General features: G+C 41.9%; 2 protein-coding genes and 1 pseudogene across 8 annotated transcripts in view; 2 read left to right on the plus strand and 1 right to left on the minus strand.

Moving 5' to 3' along the window:
- Brca1 (BRCA1 DNA repair associated) overlaps positions 1-21,935 on the minus strand; it is a 64,463-nt gene extending 42,528 nt beyond the window's left edge. The window contains exons 1-7 of the mRNA XM_055619709.1: positions 21,856-21,935; positions 13,119-13,172; positions 9,920-9,997; positions 6,917-7,005; positions 3,571-3,710; positions 2,608-2,710; positions 1,380-1,425 (exon numbers count right to left, since the gene is read on the minus strand). Coding sequence (XP_055475684.1) covers positions 1,380-1,425; positions 2,608-2,710; positions 3,571-3,710; positions 6,917-7,005; positions 9,920-9,997; positions 13,119-13,172; positions 21,856-21,935 — 590 coding nt within the window. The remainder of the gene's footprint in view (positions 1-1,379; positions 1,426-2,607; positions 2,711-3,570; positions 3,711-6,916; positions 7,006-9,919; positions 9,998-13,118; positions 13,173-21,855) is intronic.
- LOC129685967 (60S ribosomal protein L27a-like) lies at positions 16,249-18,987 on the plus strand (annotated as a pseudogene).
- Positions 21,936-24,532: 2,597 nt separating the features above from the next.
- The window catches only part of Nbr1 (NBR1 autophagy cargo receptor), a 30,259-nt gene continuing 28,536 nt past the window's right edge, over positions 24,533-26,255 (plus strand). For 3 of the 7 annotated variants that reach the window (XM_055619717.1, XM_055619715.1, XM_055619714.1), the window contains exon 1: positions 24,849-24,973. The gene's annotated coding sequence lies outside the window, so the exon portion shown is untranslated. Of the gene's footprint in view, positions 24,604-24,847; positions 24,974-26,255 lie in introns of those variants that run through there. The other 4 variants (XM_055619710.1, XM_055619716.1, XM_055619712.1 and 1 more) reach the window with 3 other exon arrangements.

Below are 26,255 nucleotides of genomic sequence, written 5' to 3' on the forward strand. Positions count from 1 at the left end.
CACACACACACACACACACACACACACACACACACACACACACACACGAGAGCGCATGCTCAGAGACCATTGAGGAAGGGACAGAAAGACTCTAAGAAGTTGGAAAGGCCAGAGCAAAAGTGTCTTCTGCACACAACAAAAGCACTGCATCAAGTTTTGGTTGTTTTTAACAACATGTGTATAAGATCAAGCCTATTAACATTCTAGCATGGCCAGAGGAGGGGTTCATGAGCGACACCCCTAACTAAGGAGCTATAACAGCTGATAGACTCTGCAGGTCGGTTTCCTTCAAGGGTGTGGGGTCCCATGGGAGTTGAGATTGATCATACTCCAGTGGATGGTCTAACACCCTGGAGTATGGAGAAATGGTTCAGTGTTAAGGATACTTGTTAATCTTCTAGAGGATCAAGGTTCGATTGCTAGCACCCACATGGTGGCTTACAGTCATCTGTAACTCTCCAGGGGATCTGATGCCCTCTTCTGGCCTCTTCAGGCACTAGGCACAATGTGGTACACAAATATACACACAGGAAAACACCCATACACATTTCTTTTCTTTTCTTTTTTTTGAGACAGGGTTTCTGTGTATTCTATTTTGGCTGTTCTAGAACTTGCTATATAAACCAGCTATCCTCAAACTCACAGATCCATTAGCCTCTGCCTCCTGAGTGCTGGCATTAAAGGCATGCACTAACATGCCTGGCTTCACATAAAATTAAAAAACAAAACAAAAAAAACCTTTAATCTCTACCACTGAATCATACTTCCAGTCCCCCCCTTCCAATTTTAAGGTTAGGTAAAAGTAATTTGTAAACAAAAACTTAAGAAGACCAGCTATCACAGATCTTAAGGAAGCAAGCTGGATGATTTTAAATAAAATCAAGATCTTTGGGCCAGGCATGGTAGTGCATACCTGTAATCCCAGCACTCAGGGAGGCATAGGTAGATGGATCTCTGAGTTTGAGGCCAGTCTGGTCTACAAAGTGAGTCTAGTACAGCCAAGGCTACACACAGAAACTTTCTCTCAAAAATAATACAAAACAAAATAAAACCAACCCCCCCCCCCAAAAAAAACAAATAAAATAAATGTCCTGTAGTGTTTTATCAAACCTTATTATTACCAATATATATGAGAGAAACTCAGAGAACAAGAACCTGGTGGAATCAAGAGTATGCCAACTTCCACTGCTATCTAAAACTCCTTTGGCATTAAAAAAATGTACAACAAACAAAAAAGATTTCACAGAAAATAAAGTAAATAAAACTAAACGATCCTTAAAGTTTCCTCTACCACTATGATTTAGCTCTAGGATCCTCAAAATTAACTAGATAGATAGGAAAATACCAGGTTCACAGACAAAGGCTCTTTTTTGACTCACCTGCAATCATCAGGCTTATTAACTGTATCTTCAGAAGAATCAGAATCTTAAAAAAATAAAAAACAAAAACAAGAAAACCAAAATCAGTCAAAGTTTTTAATTAAAAGGGTCAAAATAAAAATGCTTCTTGTAAAACATACAGTGGTTCATCCAGAAATTTTATAATATATATAACTAATATATTATATAAATAATACCCACTATATGGCAGGTACAGACATATTCAGCAATACAGAGAAGTAGCTGAAAGCACAGGCTCCAAAGCCAACTTCCTCCGTCCAAAATCTTAATGTCTCTGTGACTAAAACTTCTCATCTGTAAAATTAGTAACTCCTTAGGACTGACCTCTTAGGTGAGGTATAAAAAACTAAAACAGCAACTAATTTTCAGTTAAATGCTCCTAAATACTAACTGACATTATTTGCACTACTTTTATTAATACGTATTTATTTAGATGTATGCATATGTGCAGATGTCAGAGGACAACTCGTTGGAGTTGATTTTCTCTTCTACCTTGTAGATTCTAGGGATTAATTCAAGTTATCAGGCTTGGTGGCAAGCACCTTTACCACCCAAGACATCTCACTATCACCTGGAATATTTTTACAAAACATCTGTTGTTGATAGATTTATTGTGACTCAAAGACACACAAGTTAATTTCAAAGAAATACAATAAACGTTGTGGAGACACATGGTGGTGCTGGGAACTAAAATCAGAACCACTCTTCCCAATTTATTATTATTATTGTGATAGAGTCCTCGATGTAATCGAGGTTGACCTCAAATTCACGATCTTCCTGCTTCAGCCTCTCAAATGCTGGGATGAAAAACCCAGACACACACTGAGAAAAGATAGTTAGAGACTAAGCTCTGAGTTTCTGTCTTTCTCTTTCCTTTTGGCCAGCTGGAATGCAAAGCCTGGAGACTTTATCTTGGATCCCTCTAAATGCTATGACAACCAATCATGTTCTTTTTTTATTATGACTTCAGATTGTTCAAACTCACTTACACTTATAACAAGACATCCTTTCTTTTGTTCCTTTTATAAAGTAAGATTCTTAAGGTGTGAAGTGTACCTTAAAAAATTTATAAATCAAGATAGCATTTTTACTTTTACATATAAATTTTACTTTTACATATAAATCACAAGCAAGATTTCTGATAAAGCTATAAGCCAAACAATCCAGCAAGTATAATTTCGAATTTAATAAAATCTGAGACCTTTACCTAGTTCAATGTAGACAGATTTTTTTCGAGGCTGTGTCTGCTTGTTTTTCTTCACTGATCTCACAATTCCAAGGTTAGACAGCTGGACACTAAGACTGTCCTTCTGTTAAACAGTAAAGAATGCCTAAAATTTAATTTTTTTTAAAAATTTTCTTTTCCTTTTTCTGACTTATTTTTCCAAAAGTAATTACAATCATGATAAGGTTGGCAACATAAAATGTATTTTCAGCAAAATAAATGATTAGAGAAAGAGTCTGAAGAAGAGGCTACTAAGGACAGTAGCAGGGGTGGCAGTCAAGAGAAAGAATTATGAAAACAAATAGTTTGAAAATGTTGTGGTGTTCTCTAGCACAATATATACTGATTTAAAAACATAAAACAGGTATTAAGCTAGAGCACAGACTGCCTTGCAGGGACCAAAGTTTGGTTTCTAGTGACCATGCTGAATAGCTCACAACTACCTGTAACTGCAGGAGCAGGGGATCTGATCCTCTTTTCTAGAATCCAGAGGGCCTGCATTCATATGTACAACCCGCCCCACCCTCATAATTGAAGATTAAAAAAAAAAAATTAAAAGAATCTAAATAAATATTTTAAATAAAGGATTGGTGACAGCCATAAAAATCCCAGCAGTCTAAGAATACTTAGTAAGGTGTATTTTTGTGATCTCCATTATCCATCCACATACGAACAGAGCAGCTCATTACATTTTCTTTGATTCTTACACTGGTTAAGTTGAAGTCATTTTCAAACTCTTACAAAAGATCAGTGATATTTTGTCCATTTCAGACAAGCATCAGAGCTGATGAATTGTAAAGTAGGGAAAGGGCCCAAAAAGTGCCTCGGTCACAACAGGTACCCTGACCTCTGAGTTGAACTTAGTTATTAAATCCATACGTTCACTAACTCACAATGCTAATGGTTCAATAAAGAGATGCTGGGAAGAATAAAAAACAGCTTTACCAAGGCAGCATCTTCAGATTCTATCTGCCCAAGTCTTTTGACACGGTTTCGGTAGCCCACACTCTGGATGATAGAAGCCTCTTCAATCACATGTTCAGAAAAATTATTCTTCTTTTTGGAAAAACTAAAACTGTTTGCAACTGTAAAACACAAAGGGACATGTTTTAGTTAGAAGAAAATATATTCATCTTCATTAAATATCCAAGAACAATACTGTGTTTGCTCTCTGCTGTATAGGATAATGGGGGAAAAAAAGAAAAGAAAGAAAGAGAGAGAAAGAAGGAAGGCAGGAAGGCAGGAAGGCAGGAAGGCAGGAAGGCAGGAAGCCTGGAAGTGGTATGGTGGCACAAGCAGAAGAGGCAGAGGCAGGAGGATATGAGTTTGATTCCAACCTGGTCTACAGACCAAGTTCCAGGATAGCCAGAGCCACACAAATACCCTTTCCTGAAAAACAAGCAAATATAATGCATTATAGCTTTTTTTTTTTTTTTTTTTTTTTTAAAGCAGGTTCTGTGTAGCCCTCACTAGCCTAAAGCTTGATAGCTTTGAGCTCACGGAGATCCACCTGCCTCCTGAGTGCTGGGATTTAAGGCGTATACCACCATACCTGAGTACATTTAATTTTTAATTTATTTTTAAATTTATGTGTATGTGTGTATGCATGCATGAGTTCATGTGCAGCGTGTGTGTGCACGGGCCTACGGAAGTCAGAAGGCATTGGATCCCCTAGAGTTTAAGCTACCTGCTGTGGTTGGTAAGAGCTGAAACCTGGGTCCTCTGAAAGAGCAGCTACACATTCTTCACTGTTGAGCCATCTCTCCAGCCCAAGACCTCTAACTTTTAAAAGTCCAGTTTAAAAATTCAGAGACGATCTAAGTTTTTTTTTTATCCCCCATCCAAAAAACTAATAAATTTGCCCATTAACAAATGTACCATATTTCTCTGATTTAAGGAGCAAAAATGTTAAGATGCACAGCTTTGGAGGATGGAGAGATGGCTCTGTGGTTAAGTGCATCGTCTGTTCTTCCAAAGAATCTGATTTAATTCCCAGCACCCACATGGCAGCTCACAACTGTCTCCAATTCCATGGATTCTGACACCTTCATACCAACACAAAAAGAATAAAATGAAATAAATTATTAAAAAAAAAAAAAGATGCACCACTATTGTTTTTATCACTAAGAAAGGTAACGGCATTAAGTAACTGCATACAATTGATGTATGCAGTTCCCAGTTTCAGAGATAGTAAATATACATTTTAGGCCAGGTGATGGTGGTACACACTGGTAACCCCAGCACTCAGGAGGCAGATCTTTGAGTTCAAGGCCAGCCTGGTCTACAGAGTGAGTTCCAGGACAGCCAGGGCTATAGACAGAAACTGGAAAAACAAAAGATACACATTTGAGGACGGAAGAATAAAATGCGAGACTGTTAATAGTTTTAAAATACAGGCTGGCAAGATGACTCAGCACGCACAGGTGCCTCCCATGAGGGCTTAGTTTGACCTAACCAAAGTGTGAGGGCTAAAGTTAAAAGCTAACCTGTAAGTCCCACTTGCCCAAGGACAAATAACTTCCTGGAATGGCGAGGGCTGTTGTTCACGTAAGACTGGCTGCCCCAACCACATAGGACATGCTCCATCACAGGCGCCTACACAGGGACACACACAGCCAGGAAGATACATGCTTCCCCCACGCCCCCAACTGGGAGCAGGCGGGAAGTGCAGAGCCTTGTGGGTTCTGCTTTTATGAGCACCTGACTAACGGATTTCAGCACCATTCTCTGGGAACCCGGGGTGTGGACCTAGCCAGTGTCCTTTGTCCTGGCCGGTACTGACTAAAGCTTGTTTAATTAGACAATCATGGATTTGGTCTTTCTCTTTGAAAATTTCAGGGCTAACACCATGTAAAGGTAGGAGAAAATCAGCCCTTAAGTTGTCCTCTGGTCTCCAAATGAGTGCCCTAGCACATGAATGTTTGCACTCATACAGCACACACAAACACACACTACTTGCAGTAATAAAAAAATTTTAAATATGGAGGGAGGGGCCTATGACCAACATGTAAATTGAATTAATTTTAAAAATGAGAAAAAAATATTACTAAACAGATTTAAAAATAGGACCAGTGAGTTAAGGCCATTAGTACCAACCCTGTGGATAGCAGCAACTCTCACAAGCTGTCCTGACTTCCACATACATGCTGTGGCATGACTGAGCCATATCCCCCTCCCACACACACACAAATGTAACTTAAATTAATTTTAGGGCTCAGGGATTATATGAGCACTGGCTGGCTGCTCTTCCAGAGGACCCAAGTTTGATCCTCAAAATCCATATGGTAGCTCACAACCATCACAACTACAGGCAGCAAGCACATACAAGGTACATTCACTGTCTTAGGGTTTCTGTTGCAGTGATGAAACACCATAACCAAAGCAACTTGGAGCAGAAAGGGTTTATTTGGCTTATACTTCCGTATGAGAAGACACCATCAAAAGCAGTGAGGGCTCGAACTCGAGCAGGGCTGGAAGTAAGAGGCAGAGCTGATGTAAGGCCAAGAGAATGCTGTCGACGACCTTGCTCACCATGGCTTGCTCTGCCTGTTTTCTAGAACCCAAAATCTCCAGAGCAGGGGTGGCTCACTCACAATGGGCTAGGCCCTCCCCTACCAGTCACTAATTAAGAAAATGCCCTACAGGCTTATCTATAGCCCAATCTTACAGAGGCATTTTCTCAATTAAGGATCTCTCCTCTCAAGATGACTCTTGCTTGTGTCAAGTTGACATAAAACTAGCCAGCACATACATGTGGGCAAAACTCCCATATACATGAGATAATTCCTTAATTTTTAAATATAAGAAGACAGATTAAAAAGGCTGCAGAGAGCTCAGTAGTGTTTGCTGTTTGGGCATGAGGACTTTACCTTGATTCTGAGAGCTGGGCACAGGCAAGGCAGACACAAGGGATCACTGGGGATCCTTGGCTAGTCAGGCTAGCCTAACAGTCAAGCACCACAACCAGTGAGAAATCTTGTCTCAAAAAACAATGTGGACCGCTCCCAAGAAACAATACTTGAAGACGACCTCTGGGCTCCACAAAAGTACAGACACATCTGCCCCAGCCCTGCCTCCTGATAGATAGATAGATAGATTAGATAGATAGATAGATAGATAGATAGATAGATAGATAGATAGATAGATACAATAAAACATAATTTTAGGTGCAGATCCAACTTTAACCAAACAGTTTTATCATCTATTCACATAAAAAAAATTCAAAAGCTTCTCAAGTTGTCCATCCAGCCCCCAGAGGATTGCCTCTGAGGCTGTGCTGGAAAATACTTACACTGTATTCCTGTGTCAAGCTCAAAAGCATCAGTGACTTTCAACAGTTCTTCAACAAGTTGACTAAACCTTGTACTTTCTTGCAGGCTCCTGAAATTAGTTTTTTTGAGAAGTACGTAAGTGATTATTAATTTTAAGCACATTAAAATAAAGACACATAAACACATAGACTGTAACTTTCCTACTGTAGACATAGCAGAAAGCACAAAGAACTAGTAGTTTGATCCTCAGCACAGTAAAAACAAACACAGACCTACCGTGATATCACATTATATCATGGAATCGCTGACATGGAATAACTGTGGGTATACTTGTTTTGCCTTGATTTTTGTATATGTTCTTTCTTTTTTGCTCTATTGATTTTTAAAATATTTTCGTGACTCATAGAAGTCCTAGATTCCTAAATTTAAAAGCATAAAATTCCCTAGCTTAACAGTACCAAGTGAGGTGAAGTATGGTTGTAATCCCAGTACTTGGTGGGGAGGGGCAGAGACAGAAGCATAAACTCAAGGTCAATCTGAACTACATGACACTGCTTCAAACAAAATAAAAAACCGGGCAGAGTCATACACTCCCATAATCTCCCCTGAGACAGGAGGATCTGTAGTTTGAGGTTAGACATAGTAATTTTTTTTTTAAAGATTTATTTATTTATCATGTATACAATGTCTGTGTACATGTACAGAAGAGGGCACCAGATCTCATTATAGATGGTTATGAGCCACCATGTGGTTGCTGGGAATTGAACTCAGGACCTTTGGAAGAGCAGACAGTGCTCTTAACCTCTGAGCCATCTCTCCAGCCCCCTAGACATAGTAATTTTAAGACCAAAGAAAGACCTTGTTTTAACCTGCTCCTGCCACAAAATTCTACCCTGAATACATACTAGATATAAAAACAAAACAAAACAAAAAAACAATAAAAAAAACAAAACCAACCAAACAAAAAAACTTAAAAATTTTTTTTCCTGGAGAAAGGGTGTAGCCTTGGCTATCCTGTGCTACTAACTTTATAGACCAGGCTGGCCTCAAACTCACAGAGACCCCCTGGTCTCAGCCTCCCCAAGTGCTGGGTTTACAGATGCGTACCTCCCACCCCTCAATGCTGACATCCCAACCCAATCCAACCCGCACTGCTATCTCTGCTTCTAAGAGATTTTCATCAAACAGTAATTTCGTCATCTTGAAAACAAGACACCAAAACCCAAAGAGAGATTTAGGCTTAGATAGAATAATTGCTTTCTCCTTTAAACGTCTGACTGCCTACTATGTACTAAACACTGGAGAAACAGGATTAAGATAGTCCTGCACCAACAGAACTATCTGGTACGAGAAATGTATGATATACCTAAGTGCTGCTCCACTTGAGATCGACTGTTGAGTTCTTCCATTTTTCAGAACATTAGGAAAAGATAATGTTATTTACGTCCTTAGCAGCTAAGCGCACCTGATCTCCTTTGGTGTTGGAAATTAAGCAGGATGGGGGTGATTAGCATGTGGGTGGAAGAACAACACAGCAAATTGCTAATATTTGCCTAAGCAGATGTCCTATAAAACTTCCAAGGAAATAACTTTAGAAATAATCTGTTAAACCCACCTTTTGTGAGACAAGGTCTCAGAGGGCCCAGGCTGGCCTCCCACACACCATATAGTCAAGGACAATCTGCAAGTGGTGATTCTCTGACCTCCACCTCCTGAGTGCTAGTGTTATGGGTATGTGAAGCCAAACCTGTTACTTTATTTTTAATTTGTGCATTCACTTTACATCCTGATTTGTTGTTATTTTATTATTTTATGTGTAAGACTGTCTTGCATGCCTGGTGCCCACAGGTCAGAAGATCCCCTGGAACCTGAGTTATAGACAGTCATAAGCTACAAATACCCTTAACCTCTGAGCCAACTCTGAAAAGAAAAATCAATTAATTGCTTAACTAATTAAAGAGTGTGTGTGCTACAGCTCATGTTTGGAGACCAGGGGACAAGTTGCAAAGAGCTCCCGCCTTCCACCATATGGGTCTTGGGAAGCAAACTCAGGTCTTCAGGCTTGACAGCAACTTTACCTACTCAGCCATCTCAGGCGAGATGCTTGCTTTATGTGGTGTTGTCAAGTAAGCTCGGAGGCCTTGTCTCTACTAGGCAAGCACTATACCAACCGAGTTACACCTCCAGCTCCCAAACACATTTTTGTATGTTTTTCCATTGATGAATGGTTTTATAGGAACACTACCTGCATGTAGAGAGAATTTTGGTTTTACTAAAAAACACAGAAATAGTGAGCATGGCAACTCAAGCTTTTAATCCCCGCACTTGGGATGCAAAGACAGGCAGATCTTTGTGAGTTCAAGGCCAGGTTGGTCTACATACTAAGTCCAAACAGTCAGGGCTACACAGAGAAACCTTATTTTAAACACCCCCCCACCAAAAAAAAAGCACCACAGAAATATTATAAAAATGTTTTCATTTTAATCCCAGGTGTGGGATGTGTGTCTGCTCCACAACAGCTGACTATGACTTGCCTTGTGCTCTGGCAGGGTCATGATTTTGCCAGCTGCAAATAGTTTCTGTGATTGTGTGACATTTGGAAGTCTGGGGACTTTTCAGAAGGATATATAAATGCCAGGGCACCAAGAAGTAGGAGTTGTTGGTTGTTTGCCGTTTGTTAAGTAAGTCACGCGCATGCACACACCCGTGAGTGCACAGACAAGCAAAACCAAAAAACCAAAACCAAACAAAACAGGAAATTAGATATCCTGCCAAAGAAGATTAAATTTGCCCCAAGGACCCCAATCAGCAGGAAGTCAGTCACCCCTTTTCTGACCCGATTTTATTCAGGGATCTCTATCCTTTTTCTTTCTCATATCTAGTGTTAGGGGGTTGAAAGGGTGGAAGAAAACGGAAGGAGAAAGGTGGAAAAAGAACCCACAAAGTAGTAAAACTATGTATTAATTTCTGTGTTTTCCTGTCATTGTTGCTTCCAACTTCCCATGATTACACAAAGTATTTACCTTTTGGTTATCTGATTCATACACAAAGGACATTTTGAAGGACCTTTCTTCTGGTTAAGAAGTTTCAGCATACAAAATCTATAAATTAGAAGGAAAGAAATAAAAAACAATTTGTTACTTTCTTTTATAGAAAGAACACTCAAAAGTCAACGGCCATGAGGATACTTCACAACTGCCCTTCAGAGTCATTTAAGAGTCATGACAGGTAAATTACAACCAATGATTTTTCAGTAATTATTTTTAGATGCTGCCTAAGCAAAAAAATCAAACCACATAAGAAATGACTGATGAAAACTGACTTACCTGCACATGACTTACTGTTATTATTAAATAAAACATTAAAAAATTAACACAGAATATTTAACGATATATTCATAATTATTTCATGCTGTACAATCAGATATAGATGCTTAAGTAGTGAATATAAAATGGCTTTATCAGTTTAGAAGCTCAGCATCTAGGGCCAGGGATATACAGCTCAGTGCTAAAGGTGCTTGCCCAGTATACACAAATCCCAGCTTTGCACTCCAGAACCAAGTAAACAAAAAGTCTGCACTTTACTACAAAGCTACAGTAATTAAGTCAATATGGATCTGAAACTCCTTGTGGTGGTGCATAACTTTAATCCCAGCACCTGGAATGGAGAGGCGACTCCATGAGTTCAAAACCAGCCTGGTCTACACAGTGAGTTCCAGGATAGCCAGGACTCTTTGTTTGTTTGAAGACAGGGTCTGGTCGGTCAGTATAACAGAGTCCTGGCTGTCCTGCACATGCTTTGTAGACCAGGGTGGCCTCAAACTCACAAAGATCCACCTGCCTCTGCCTTCCAAGTGCTGGGACTAAAGGAATGCACCACCACTACCTGGCTGGGGTCTTTTTATTAGTTTGTTTGTTTTGAGAGAGAGCCTGGTTTGGCTGTAATTTTTTTTTTCCTAAATTAAATCATTTGAAGTAGGAAGATCTACCTTTAATTTGGTCTACACCTTCTACTGGCAGCCTACTTAAAAAAACAGAAGGGAGGTTGCTCTCTTTTTTGCTTGTGTGCTTGCTCTTGTCTGCTTGCTCTTGCTAGCAAGTCCATTCCTTCACTGACATTAATTGTAGCCTAGTTCCAGATTCCTGTGTATACTCAAGCCCAGCTGAGACCTCCAGCCTCACGGACTGAAAAACTACTGGATTCTTGGACTTTCCATTGATAAACAGCCATGGTTGGACTGGCTGGACCACAACCTGTATACCAGTCTAATAAATTCCTTTATGTGTGTGTGTGCACATATATGTAAGTTTACACACATATAAAGAGAGCTCCTCCTGTCATCCCCAATGCACTCTCTCTACTTCCTATTTATGGGTCAGGATGTGAGCTCTTCTGTTCCAGCACCATATCTGCCTGTGTATTGCCATGCTCCTGCCATGACAAGGTGATGGATTCCTATCTGTTGGGAGCTTTAAGCCACAATTAAATGGTTCCTTTTCTAGTCTGTCTTGGTTATGGTGTTTTATCGTAACAATATTAACTAAGGCAAGTGTAAGCCATCATGTCTGACTTAAATATTTTCACTTCAAAGGCTAGACATTGTAGCCCACAACTGTACTCTCAGTATTTAGGAAGCAGAAGCAGGAGGATCAGAGTAAGCTCAAAGCACATAGTAACTTCAAGTTACCCAGGTATGCAAAGTCTCAAAGACAAAAGAAAATAAAACAACAAAAAAGGAAAAAAAAAAACAAAACATCCCTAGAGAAGACAGCTTCCTTTAGAAAGAGACCCTGACATAAATAGGAAGACAAAAACATCAAGAAGGCTAGGTGAGCACACGCCTGTAATCCCAGCATTTGGGGTGGCAAAGGCAGGTGTAAGTAAGTTCAAGGCCTGCTGGTCTTTAAAAAAGAAAAAGCAAGGTGACGACAACAACAACAACAAAATGCAGCACCACACAGCCAGAAGCCAAGGAACATGGAGTATTTCAGAAATCTGGAAACTGACTCCAGATGGAAGCAACTCTGCCAACAGTTGACGGTTAAGCCCTTTAAGGCTCATTTTGAATTTCTGACTGATAGAACTGCAGTAAAATCTGAAACTGTTTAAACAACACGAAAGGGCAAGAGTCTTAATGTTCTTCCCTCAGAATGGGGGAGATAGGGCCCATGGATACCAAAATCTTTGGATGCTCAAGTTCCTTACATAAAATGATTTATCGGGTTTTTTGTTTTTTTTAACAGGGTAAACCTGTCTGTGTAACCCTGGCTATCCTGTACTCGCTTTGTAAACCAGGCTGGCCTCTAACTCACTGAGATCCACCTACCTGCCTTTGCCTCCCAAGTGCTAGGATTAAAGTCATGTGTGAGCATGTACAGCTGAAGATATATAGTTTACTTAAAACACCTAATATAATGAAATATAAATTATCTGGGACTGGAAAGATGGCTCAGTGGTTAAGAGCACTTGTTGCTCTTCCAGAGGACCTGTGTTTGGTTCCCAGCACCCACATCTGGCAGCTCACAACTGTCTGTAGCTTTAGCTCCAGGAGATCCAACACCCCCTTCTGGCCATACATATATTCACATAAACATGGATACACACATATAAATAAATGTTAGAAATTATTTTATATTGTTTGGGGGGCAGTGAAAAGAAGAAGAGATCTGCATGCGTTCCATGTAGACACAATGTTTCCTGACTATTTTCAAGCATGGCTGATACACTCAGTCAATAACATAACCTCTAGAAACAAAGGGCCACACTACGTCTGACTTGAATCACCGATGCAAATGAAGTGTAACCTAAATATATTTTCTGACCCCTGTCTTCACCAGCATCAAAAGCAGGCCAGCACTGCACCGTCTGCACCTCCTAAGTCGGAAGAGCAGAACTTGTAGGAATGAACAGAAATCAGAAGCCAGGAAGGCTAAAACGTAGTTTGCTTATTTCACAATTGTTTTCAGTCTGCATTCACCCTTGGACACCAAGACCAAACAGAGTAGCTGTTCAAAGTGGCTGTTCGTGATTTTTTTCATACACAGAGAAGCAATGCCAAAATTTTACCAAGAACTATGGCTACAGCCAATATATATGGAAAACTCAGAAGTACTCCTTGAGGAAGAATGACTAGTTTTGTTGTCATTTAACTGGAGAAAAGATGCTGTGGAATGAGGAACACACACAGAAGCTAACACTGGATCTACAAAGTTGTTCACTTACTTGCAAAATATGTGGTCGCACTTTGTGGAAATGGGTTCCTTGATCAATTCCAAACTAGAAGAGTACGGGGACAAAAAAAAAAAAAAAGAAAGAAAGAAAATAAGTGAAGCTAAATAAGTTCTTTATATTTTTAGTAAAGAGGTTAAGCTTAGGTTGCAGTAACTGAGCACAGATTTAGGACTATGGGTTGTATGACCCCTTGGTGAGTAGAACAACCCTTTCACAGGAATCACCTTAGACAATCGGAAAACACGGGTTAACACACATCTTTACATCGAGGTTCAGAGCATACTTACAGTAATGAAGTAGCAACAAAAAACTTTATGGTTGGGGTCACCACAACATGAGGAACTGTATTAAAGGGTCAAAGCATTAGGAAGGTTGAGAACCACTATTTCAGGGTAAGTCGATATTAAAGGTCTGCCATGCTAGGAGCACAGAACAGATGAGAAAGTATGAACCTGCATGTTTCTGGCATAGGATTGGGACTGCCTTTTTAAAACTGAGTTCAAACATTTGCACAAGTAAAACAGGAAAAAGTACTCTTATGTACTATCATCCAGAAGGAAGAAATGTGTTAAAAAGAAAAACTAAACAGGACAAAAGAACAGAGTGCAGTGCACACTGGTGGGTATATAGAGAGTGGAGATAAAATGCACAAATGAGGAAGTGACAGTGGGGGACAGATGAGTCATAGAAGGAAACAGACTATAATTGGAGACAGCAGAAAAGCTGAGCTGAGCAGGACCGTGTAAGGCCACTGCGCTGAGATGGAGTGATGGAGGCTGGCAGTAGGGGACAGAGGTACCTGGGAGCCTAGATGGGCAGAAAAGGTCTGTCTTTAGCTTTACTTTGTGTGAGATATACACACTGAGTTCTAATGTAAGTGCCATGTAAGACATTAGAGAAGAGGGAACTTGCTAGGTGTGAGAGGAAGACAGTCCTTGGGTTAAATGTAGAAAAGGACCCCAGGAAAGGCGGGGGTGGAAGTGCCTGCCGAAAAGGCTTAGCAATATAACTCTTGTGGTCATGGGGCTCCTCACTGCAGAAAGCAATGAACACAAGCTGACCAGGCTGTGTTCCTTCTATCAGCTCTGTCTGTATGAACAGCATAACCTCAGGCCAAGCTTTCTACCTGAGTAACCAGTTTGGCAGTCTTCTGGGGCTACTGCAAAAATAATGCGGACAAAGGAGACTGATTTGTTACTAGATCACTACTTCGGAGACAGGCTAGACACCAAAGAAAGTTCTTAGCAAAAGAGAAATTGGATTGAGTCATGATACCAGATGGCTTTCATTCTCACCACTGACTCAGTTCTGAAATAATTATATTTCAGTATGGTAATTATGATCCAAGCTATATAAACACACTGTAAACACCAACTCTGAACAGATGAAAACTCCCATATGTAAAAAGGTAGTGACTGTTGTAGGAAGAGCTTGGAGATGAATAGGAATGAAAATGGAAAAAAAATTAAAATGTTTCTCTTCTAGCTTTTGATAAGAGTAAATGTTTACTATATAATTCAAATGTTTTAAACACTTTTCATGCCACACAGTATTTTCAGCCTACTGTGTATTTGCAGTTTGAGCTTTAATAGCATGAATCACTGGGGAAAGAAGCTAGGTTTAGGTTTGAAAAAACAACAAATTACTAGGTATACATTTTAGCACATAGAAAATGTTACATAGTCATATGTTAAAAGGTAAAAAGAGCTGGACAGTGGTGGTACATGCCTTTAATCCCAGCACTCAAGTGGAAGAGACAGGTGGATTTGTGAGTTTGAAGCCAGCCTGGTCTACAGAGCAAGCTCTAGGACAGCCAGGGATACAAAGAGAAACTCTTTCCTGAAAAAAAAACCAAACACACTAGACACACATGAAACTACCAGTTACCACAAGGAACTGCCAACCAAGCCAGGAGTAACAAGCAGTTAGCACTTGTGATTCCAGCTGCTTGGGAGGCTGAAGAGGAAAGATCATATGAACACAGAACCAGGAGACCAGCCTGGACAGTGCAAGACTCCACCTTCACACTCAACGACTTGAAAATAAACATGAAGCTGTGGGGCTGGAGAGATGGCTCTGAGTGAGGTTAAGAGCACTGGCTGCCCTTCCAAAGATCCTGAGTTCAATCCCCAGCATCCACGTGGTGGCTCCCAACCATCTGTACTGATATCTGGTGCCCTCTTCTGGTGTGCAGGTGTACATGCAGGCAGAACACTATACATAATAAATATTTTTTTATTTTAATGAAGATGCTACTCCCACATAATTTAGGTGCAGAAGGAATTATCAGTGAAGGGGATCCAAGAGCTGAGCATCTACCCTACAGCCACCCCAAAGATCAACAGCTTTTGTTTTTTCTTTTTTTTCTTTTTTCTTTTTGAGATAAATTCCTGGCTGCCCAGATTTGCTATGGAGACCAGGCTGGCCTCAAATTCTGAGATTCTCTTGCCTCTGCCTCCCAAAAGCTGGGATTAAAGGTGCTAAGTACCAATTGTTAGTCAAAATCAGTGACTAAAATGAAGAACTAACTGTAACTAACTGCATGGGCTGGGGATATAACTTAGCAGTACAGCATATATCAGGTCTTAAATTCTCATTAACACACAGGGAAAGAGGATTCACAGAACTAAAAATCATCCAGGCTAGGACTATAGATGGAATGCCGCCTACCTCAGTTCAATCCCAAGAACTGAAAAAAAAAAAAAAAAAAAAAAAAAAAAAAAAAGGGCCCCCCCCCCCAAAAAAATCCCAAAAAAAAAAAAAAAAAAAAAAAAAAAAAAAAAAGCAGTAGGTCCAGCCCCACTCTAGAACATTTCCTATAAATGACCCTAAGCTTTAAAAACAACTGTCCTGAACAGTCTAGTTTTATCCTGGCATTATAGGCATAAGGTTCTTGTGTAATCCAAATGCTGATTTCTGTATCCCCCATACCTGGCTACAATACTTGTTTTGAGACTCTCTTGTCTCACTGGTGTGTAAACACAGATCCCTAATTGTCCAGATATGCCAATAAAGCAGCTTACAGCCAATCGCTGAGCAGGGGAGAGAATTGGGCTGGACTTCCTGCCAGCCATGGGAGGAGGAGTTAAACGAGGAATTAGAGGATTGAGCCACTGGGCAGATGTCCAAACGGGACCAGGAGATAAAGCTCAGCAAGGAAAACTACAAAGTGTAAGTATCTCTGGGATGTACACTGACAGGAAGCCAACTTATCTTAGAGAGTTAAGAATAGAGTAATTAATGCTCAGTGCTTGTACTGTGAAGTGTATTAAAATAACAGACACTGAGCAGGCATGGATCAATGCTGAAAAAAAAAAAAAACAAAAAACCAAAACAATGCTCAATTATTTGTGTGATAGCCAGGTTAAGAGAAATTGAGAAACAAACACAATTATATAAAAACAACTTTAACATGCCATGTTGGCATATACCTTTAATTCCAGCACTGGGAGGCAGAGGCAGGTGGATCTCTGAGAGCTGGAGGCCAGCCTAGTCTACTCCATGAGCTCCAGCACAGCCAGAGCTACATAGTGAGACCCCATCTCAAAACAAAAAGCTAGCCTAAAGCCTGCAGGTGTGCATATCTGTAATTCTAGCATTTGAAGGCTGAGATAGGATGGAGACCTTTGAGACAACATGTTAAGGAGAAGAACAAACAAGAAGCTGAGAACACTGAGTAACTAAAAAGAAAATTTAGCAGTAACTTTCTTTCTTGCATCTGTAGTTTATATGTATCTGAATTTTTAACTGATGGTTTAATTTGCCAGAATGAGAAAGAACATTACATTTTTATGACTGGGTCCCATGGGAATACAAAATAAACAGACCCAAATGCCACATTATTGAAGACTTTTTGATCGCTGTTTACAATTATTCTCAGTAACTTTACACTTTTCAAAACCAATCTCTCTTTTGCAGTGTTATTTCTGCCTCTGTGGCTCTGGTATTTCATAGATTTGGCTGTAAATCTCACTAACTCTTGTATTTTAGCTTCGATGTTGTGGGTGGAAAGGCTAGCACTTTTCAAATCTTGTCTGTGAAAGTACACACATCTTTCTTAATCTTATTAACTTGAATACAAACAGAAATAAGAACTCCAAATGAAGCACAGAGGCAAAGTCACTTGAATTCACCTTCCGAAGGTGAATGAGAAAAAAAATTTGGCACATTGACATGTGTACATGCATGTAGAGGCTCTAGACAGCCTTGAGCTACATAAGACCCTGTTCCCTCCTTCACCCCTCAAGATAAAGAAATTTTTTTTTTTGGGCTGGAGAGATGGCTCAGAGGTCAAGAGCACCTTCCAGGCAGGGGTCCTGAGTTCAATTCCCAGCAACCACACGATTGCTCACAAGCATCTATAGTGAGATCTGGTGCCCTCTTCTGGCATGAAGCCATACATGTGGGCAGAACACTGTGTATGTAATAAATAAATAAATCTTTAAAAAAAAAAAAGTTTTTTAAAGATAGGGAAGCCTGGCATGGTGGTGCACGCCTTTACTCCCAGCACTCAGGGGGCAGATCTCTGTGAGTTCGAGGCCAGCCTGGTTTGCAGAGAGAAAGTTCCTAAATAGCCAGAGATACAGAGAAACCCTGTCTAAAAAAACAAAAACAAGTCAACTAATCTGGGCCTAGTGGGGCTTACAGAGACTGAAGCAGCAACCAAGGACCGTGTATGGACTGGTGGTCCCAGGCCCCCTACACAGATGTAGCCAATGAGCTGCTAAGTCTTCAAGTGGGTTCCCTAGTAAGGGAAACAAACAGGGGCTGTCTCTGACAGGGACCCTGATGGGGCTGCCTTGCCTGGCCACAGTGGAAGAGGAAGTACTTATTCCTGACATGACTTGATGTGCTGGGGTGGGTTGGGAGGGGCTCCCCTTTTCTGAAGAGTAGAGGAAGAGGGATGAGAGAAGAGAGAGAGGGAGGGGGACTGGAAGGAGAGGAGGGAAAGGGCTACAATTAGGATGCATAATGAATAAATAAAACAAAAAGAAGCTAGTTAAAAAGTTAAATGGCTGATACGGTTCATGCCTTACTCTCAGCATGCTGAGGCAGAAACAGGTGGGTCTCTGTGAGTGTCGGGACAAACCAATGTATATAGTGAGTTCCAGGCCAGTAAGAACTACATAAAAAGGAAAACACAAAAAGAAAAGAGAGGGCTAGAGAGATGGTTAAAAACATTTGCTATTCCTACAGGAACTAGGTTTGGTTCCTAGCACCCCTGTCCAGTAGCTCACAATAGCTTATAACTCACGCTCCAAGATATCTGGTAACTTCTGGCTTCCAAGGGCACCCACACACATGTGGCACTTATACACAGAACACAAATAAAACTAATAAAAACAAAAATTTTATGAAGAAAAAGCAGGGAAGTATAAATATGCATTGTGTGTGGGCTGTTGAAGAGATGAATTAAGATTTTTCTTTCACTCTCTTTCCTCACTGCCGTCCAAACTGAGGAAGACCAGGAAACTCCGGGACCCCGTAAGCCACATTGTTAAGCACCACAAGTACCCAGGAGGCCTCAGGAATGCTGGAGGCGTACATCACCACAGGATCAACTTCCACAAATACCGTCCAGGTCACTTTGGGAGCGTTGGTACGAGGCATTATCACTTAAAGAGGAACCAGAGCTTCTGCCCAACTGTCAGCCTGGATGAATTGGGGACACTGGTCAGTGAGCAGACACGGGTCAGTGCTGCAGAAAACAAGACTGGATGTTGTGCCATCAGGCTGCTATAAAGTTCTGGGGAAGGGCAAGCTCCCTAAGCAGCCTGTCATCGCAAAGCCCAAATTCTTCAGCAGAAGAGCTGAAGAGAGGATTAAGGGTGTTGCAGGTGGCTGTGTCCCGGTGGCTTAAAGACCCCCAGGGAGGTTAATTAAACGCTAACATTAAAAAAAAAATTTTTTTGGGGGGGGGGGGGCTGGAGAGATGGCTCAGTGGTTAAGAGTGCTGTCTGCTCTTCCAAGGGACCTGGGTTCAACTCCCAGCATCCACATGGCAGCTCACAACTGTCCGTAAGCAGTTCCGGGTGGCCTGACACCCTCACGAAAATGCACATAAAATTTTTCTTTCTTTTTTATAAAATGCAAAGTTTTGTCTTGTTTTGACATGTCTCTTTGTGTATACACACACAGCTGTACACAGGTGCCTGCAAAGACCAGATGAGGACATTGGATCCCCTGGAGCTGGAGTTACAAATGATTGTGAATACCCAATTAGAATGCCAGAAATTGAATTCCTGTTCCCCAGAGGAGCAGCAAGCAAGCACTCTTAACTGCTGCACCTCATAAATCAAGACTCAAGAGTCAAGATTTTTCAAGTCAAGTAATTATATGGATCAAAAGATTACAGTCAAAGAGAGCATGAAGCCTATTGGCTTGAAGGCAAAACCAGGAGATAATATTGCACATTTTTAAGAACAACTAAAAGGCCCGGCTATAGGTCTAAATAACCACTGCACAGAATGAGAAGAGAAGCAACAATTTTAACTTTCTTTCTAGTAATTTATTTACTTATTTTTAAAGATTTCTTTAATATTTATGCAGTATTCTGCCTGAGTGTATGCCTACATGCCAGAGGAGGGCACCATTATTATAGATGGTTGTGAGCCACCCTGTGGGTGCTGGGAATTGAACTCAGGACTTCTGGAAGAGCAGCCAGTGCTCTCAACCTGAGCCATCTCTCCAGCCCCAGAATTATTTATTTTTATCTTATGTGTATTGGTGTTTTGCCTATACATCTGTCTGTGTGTGAGGTTGTCAGATCCTGGAGTTACAGACAATTGTGCACTGCCATGTGGCTGCTGAATGGGAACTGAACTGGGTCATCTTCAAGAGCAGAACTTGAACCTGATGCTTCTGAAGACACAGTATATTGCAGGTTGGTCTGAGACATGTTACAGGCTCTCAAGATCTGGCTACACCTATCCTTGCTTTGTAAACCTGCCTAAGACATATCTGATTGGTTGTTTAAACGGCCTATACCTGCACAGGGCAGAATGGAGTAGGTGTGGCTTAGGTTCCAGGGCTTCAGGTTCAGGAGAATCACAGAAGAGAGGATGAAGGAGACAGTCACAGTTAGGTAGAAAGTAAACAAAACAAAAAAACGCGTTGGCTGGGTGGAAGGACTCCAATAATGGCATGAAAAGGCCCAGATGAAGAATAGAAGCAAGTACCATGGGATTATGTATGGAAAGTAGACCAGATGAGGATTAAGGAGGAAGGCATTGGATGGGGGTGGGAGATGGATGGTGAGGATATTAAGCCAGTGTAGGTGAAATATCTGCCCGGCCCAAGGTAAGTATGTCAATTATAAAATCTAACAGGTGTCTGTGTCTTACTATTTGTAATAGTAGAGTAAAATACCGCTGTGATAGCCTTATGGTTAATAATAAACATTATATAGTCCAACACACAAATATTTTTAATAATTACTACAACAACAGTATGAACTTTTTGTTTATTTTTGTTTTTTTGAGACAGGATTTGTTTGTGGAAAAGAGCCCTGGCTGTCCTGGACTTGCTTTGTAGACCAGGCTAGCCTTAAATTCAGATTTCCCTGCATCTGCCTCCCGGAGTGCTGGGATTACAAGTGCATGAACTTTTACCCACAAGCCATCTCTTCAGCCCTTGCCTTTTAACATTTGCTATGCCAGGGACCCTTTTCTCAGAATCTCTATTTCTTTATCATTTATTTGTGGTACTGAAAATTGAGCCTAAAGCATGCTTGTCAAGTTGCTCTACTGCCAAGCAAAAAGAAACAGGGTCAGATGTATCCCAGGCTGTTCTGACAGTCTGAGATGACACTGATTCCTAATCCCCCTGTCTCTACTTACTAATGGGATTACGGATGTTGTCTGCCACCAGGCCTAATTTATGAAACGATGAGAACTGACCCAGGGCTTCCTGTGGGCTAGGAAAGCTCTACTGAGCTGCATTCTAAGCCCTAGTACATAAAATTCTAAAAATTACAAAATTATACATTAAAAATTAATTTCTAAAGGTTCTAGAAGGTCTGAAAATTAAGAACTCCCTGAGTACACAGGGAGCTTTCTAGGGTAGTGGAAATGTTTCATATCTTGATTGGAGATAGAGTCACACAGGTAAAACTCTTCTGGTCAAAACCCAACTCTTTTAGCCAGGTGTGATGGTATATGCCTATAATCCTAGCACTGAAGAGGCTGAGGCCAGAGATTTAAGTTCAAGGTCAGGCTTGGTCAAGATATTGAATTAATGAGTTTGAGGGCAATTTGCTCTATACAATGTAGCCTGACCCCCACCCTCCCAAAAAAAAAAAAAAAAGGCAGCAAGGTAGGTAGCAAAAATAAACCAATGGACTGTTCCCCTCTTCCTTTCCTAGAAAAAACTAAAAGATCATTTCACAGTAGGCTTGCTAAAAGCTTTGAGGATAGGTGGCATTCTCATTTAAATGTACAGGTCAGTTTCAGCCAAACTTTCATCCAGAGACACAAGGGCTCACAAATACCAAGCACTTTTATTTTGACATTATTTACTAGGGTCATTTTAAGCTGGTCCTACAGCTGGAGGAAAAGCCAACCTGCCACTTAATCCATCCAGAACAAATCAAGAACCAAGGAAGACCATGTCAAGAGTCCTTTGGTTGGGAAAAGAGGGAAGGGGTGGCAGGGTGAGCCACCACTACTCATTTGCATGAGAGATAATCATATGAAGAATGTCAAATTAATAAACTCTTCCACTGACTTACCATATTGGACACTCTAAGATTTTCTGCATAGCATGAAGGATATTCTGGACTTCTTGAATTCGAACATCAGATAAATCCATTTCTTCCCGGTTCTAGTGAACTTTAACACAAATTTAAAAATGCATGTAATTAAACTATTTGAAAAGGTTTTTAAATACACATGTCTAGATCCAGGTCAGAACCTCTGGCACGCACATACATATAATTAAGATGATTTTTAAAAAAATCTTTTAAAAATAAAATTTGCAAGGCAGTGGTGGCACACACTTTTAATCCTAGGCAGAGGCTGGCAGATCTGAGTTTGAGGCCAGTGAGTCCAAGACAGCCAAGGCTACACAGAGAAACCCTCTTGAATAGACAAAATAAAAAAGGTGAGCAGTCTTTCTGGGCTAGTTAGAGAGCCCAAAATCGGTCAAGCATAGTGATGTAAACCAGTACTTTCAGGATTCTGGAACTACAGTGGAGTTCAAGGTCACCTGTTGGTTTAATGTTCTTTTGAAATGTATACACCTTACCCTTGTTCATTCAAATGCTGATTTCTCCCCCAAACACACACACTCTCTGGTTTCAATCTGGATATTGCATTGTGATACTTACTCTAAGCATCCTGTCTCAACTGTGTAAACAGGCCAAAATAAAACAACTAACCAAATGTTGTGCAAAGGTAGAGCCAGAGGACAGGAAAGAGGGGAGGAGCCAGAGGGCAGGAAATGAGTGGGAGGAGAAGGGCGATAGGAGAGCTAGGAGAGCTGGAGGAGAGATCTTGAAACAGCCTGGAGAATGAACCAGACCTAAGATTTCACTAAAAGCAAGTATAATGTGGGTAAAATCTAAATGTTAGGAAACTATGAGGGCTTGGAGGTTTAAGAGGGAGTAACTATTGCCCAGCATTGTGTTCTAGGTTAACTAAATAAACCAGTCTCTGTGTGGTGATTTGGTTATACAGCTGTTTAGGATTAACAGCAAGCATTATTAAAAGATAAACTCATAGTAAATATTGATTACCACTTACAACAGTCACCTTGAACTACATAAGGTTTCAAAGCCAATCTGATTACAGAAGACCCTGTCTCAAAAACTCTAAAACTAGCTGGGCATGGTATTGGGAGACTTTTAACCCCTTCTCCCAGGAGGCAAGGGCAGAAGGATGATTTCAAGGGCCAGTCAGTCTCCATACAGAGTTCCAAGCCAGGCAGAGCTACATAATGAGGCTGTCTTAAAAACTAACCAACCGCCCAGCACTCGAACGGCAGAGGCAGGCCTAACTCTGTCAGTTCGAGGCCAGCCTGGTCTACAAAGCTCGTTCCAGGACAGCTAAAGCTACGGAGAGAAACCCTATCTCAAAAAAAACAAAACAAAACAAAAAAACAACAACAACAAACAAAAAAATCTAAAACCAAAATAAGCGAAAAGAAACACATTAAAAAAAAAAAAAGTCACCAAAAGGAACACTAAAAACTGCTGGGGCCTCTCCACCCCGCACTGTTTAAATACGTCTCCTCTGCCAACAGCATTCGCTCCTAATGCCATTCTTCTATTTACGTCCCTTCTAGCACCTTCTGTGAAACATACATGGATCTAGTTCCCAAGTTTCCTTCCACAAACCCCGGGTCTTTTCCTCTTCCCTGCCACACTTCTGCCCGCCTATCCTCACTCATCCTTTAGCCGGAAGCCTACCGCCTTCAAGGCTCGGTTACAGCCAGGATCCCGCTCACGCATGCCTTGCCCTCTTCCTTCACAGCTGCCCCCGGGAATGCACCAACTACACCCTACACCCCCCCCCCCAGAAGTCCTCTCAAGTTCACAACGCCGTGAACCCTCTGGTGCCGTCCCGGGCATTCTCCTACTGCCTAAACACCCGCTCCACCTGCGGCTCCCGCCTTTCACAAGAGCATCGCTAGGTACTCTCTGGGTTCTTCATGGCTGGCTCACCTTTACTCCGAGAAGGGAAAGCCCGTGCTTCCGAGCCCCAAGGCCTAAATCCCGGAGAAGACCCTGGAACGGCGTGAGTTCCACCGGCGGCCGCCGCGCAGCCGCAATTGCAAGTTATCTGAAATTCCCGCGCTCTCCGTCGCCAAGGAAACCGGCCGCTTGGCGCCTAGTGTCAGCCTCTAGGAACACGAGATCCAGACACGTCAGCGGAAAAGGGGGCGGGGAGAGAGTAGGAAAAAAAAAAAAAGGCCGAGACTCTTTCCGAGCTCAGGATTGGCCACCTAAGTCTTCCCCTGTATGTCGTCACTAAAAAGAGACGGAAGAGAAAGAACTCTGAGTTTTCTATTAGGCACCCGCCTCCTCGCATTTACGCTTGCTTATTACGTCACAGTAATTCTGTACAAAGGGTCGGAATCGCTACCGGAGGCCGGAATATGAGCGCAAGGTAGTGGCCAAAGCAGTTGCAAGACGAGGCCTCATACCTCCCTCAGCCTTCCTACCATGGAAGTCTCCAGTTTAGGTAAACAGAGACTTGTGTGAAAAAAAAGAACTACCAATTCCAGCATGCATTGCGGAAAGAAAGGCCTCCTCCACAGCGGCCCTTAGAAACTGTAGTCGTGAGGGACGGGAGCTCCCGACACCCGAAGCAGGCGCAGTTAGCACGGTAACCGAGTCGATACAGCGGAGACCTCGCGGTTATGCAAGACAGCTGCTGTGCACCGCAGCGTTCTGTTCTCATGTCTTGCGCACAGAGCCTAGGCTAAAGCTGCAAGTTCCGGAAAGACTACAATTCCCATCCAGCCCCGCGATTCTCGGGTAACTAGTCCTCCAAGATAGCGACCTGAGGGAAAGCAGAGGGCGGCCAATCGGCTTGAGAAAGAAAAATCGACTCCGCTGACATTTGCGCACTGGTTCCGCCCCTCGGCCCGGGTGTTTGTTATTGTTGTGCGGTTCAGAGAGCTTCTGTCCCGCCCTTGCCGACGCAGCGTTGACCAATCGGTGGAGCGGTGGTTTTGAGGGACAAATAGGAAGAGCCAATCACTTTGCCGAAAACTCAGAGAAACATGGGACTGGGCCCGGTCTCGGTCCGCCATGTTAGATTCTCCCCGCAGGGATAGCCGCCGAGCTGGCAGCGAACGGTCCTTGCGCTGGCCGCGGGTAAGCGCCCCCCGTGGGCGGAAAGCTGGTAAGGAAACAACTGCTGTTACCTAGGAGTAGGGTCATGCCGTCCTCAGAGGGCTGGGCGAAGTTCAAGGGAGTAATCTTGCAAAGAGGAGTGACTTTTTTTTCATGTTCAGGGGCAGCCAGTCTTTTCGGAGTCCAGATGAGAGAGTCGCTGGGGTTGTCATCGACAGTACCCAGGGGGCCGGATACGGCCCGAGGGAGAGTTCATCGCTTAGAAAGGCCGTTTCTGCTAAGAGAAGGTCGAAATCCCCAGTACCAAAAGAGTGCCTCCGGCGGCGGTGACACTCACTGTCCTGGGGACATGGAGTTCCAGGGAACCATTACTGGAAGACTGGGATTTAAGTCTGCGAGAAGAAAGGACACGCATCTTTCTTCTTCTAACCCTTTCCTCTCTTTGAGACTACTGACGATATCTTGATCTAGGACCTTCCGCGTTAGAGAGGCATCGTTTTCCCTTGATGTCAAACACCCAGCTTTCAGATCACCCATTTTAGAGCTTGTGCTGGCCTCTGGTAGAGACAGTAAAGTTAAGATTCCCACGTTGGCTTTACTGAGATTATTTGTCGAGGTTGAAAAAAATTCACATGGGGAAAAGCTGACCTTTGCCACATGAATGTGAGTCAGTAAGGCTTAGGGAAGCTGCAGGCTTAAGTACATCTACCTGACTGCTGGCTGGAAACGTACGGGTAGAAAGTATAGATGGGGTTAACTGTACCTTTGGTCTTTTCACAAATTCAAGATTAATGCTCTGACTGAAAGAATTTTCACACGTAAGCGAGGTACGTCCCTTATGAAGACCTGAATATTGGCCAGCTAAGCTAGACTCTCCTCTACTTCCTGTTTTCTCCCATTGGCAAGAGCAGCTGGATGAACTCCAGCATACGGGAACTAATTCCCACTTGTGTAATTTGAGACTGAGGAAGATTACTTTCCTTCCAAACACAAAAATGTGAAAGCTTTACTTCTTTTTTTTTTTTTTCCTTTCACTTTTTTTATTTTTTAAGATTTATTTATTATTTATAGTTTTCTTCCTGCATGTACACCCGCCGGCCAGGAGAGGGCACCAGATCTCATTATAGATGCTTGTGAGCCACCTTATGGTTGCTGGGAATTGAACTCAGGACCTTCGGAAGAGCAGCCAGTGCTCTTAGCCTCAGAGCTGTCTCTCCAGCCCGGAAGTTGATTTCCTGAAGTTGGAAAGTGCGAGTGTTTTTCAGATTTTGTACCTTTGGCAAGCTCAGTCACTTCATTTTCCTGAATTTTTTTTTAAGTCTAGCATACGG

This window comes from Psammomys obesus, unplaced genomic scaffold (genome assembly GCF_907164565.1).
Source record: "Psammomys obesus unplaced genomic scaffold, mPsaObe1.curated_primary_1811, whole genome shotgun sequence".
Taxonomy (NCBI): Eukaryota; Metazoa; Chordata; class Mammalia; order Rodentia; family Muridae; genus Psammomys; species Psammomys obesus.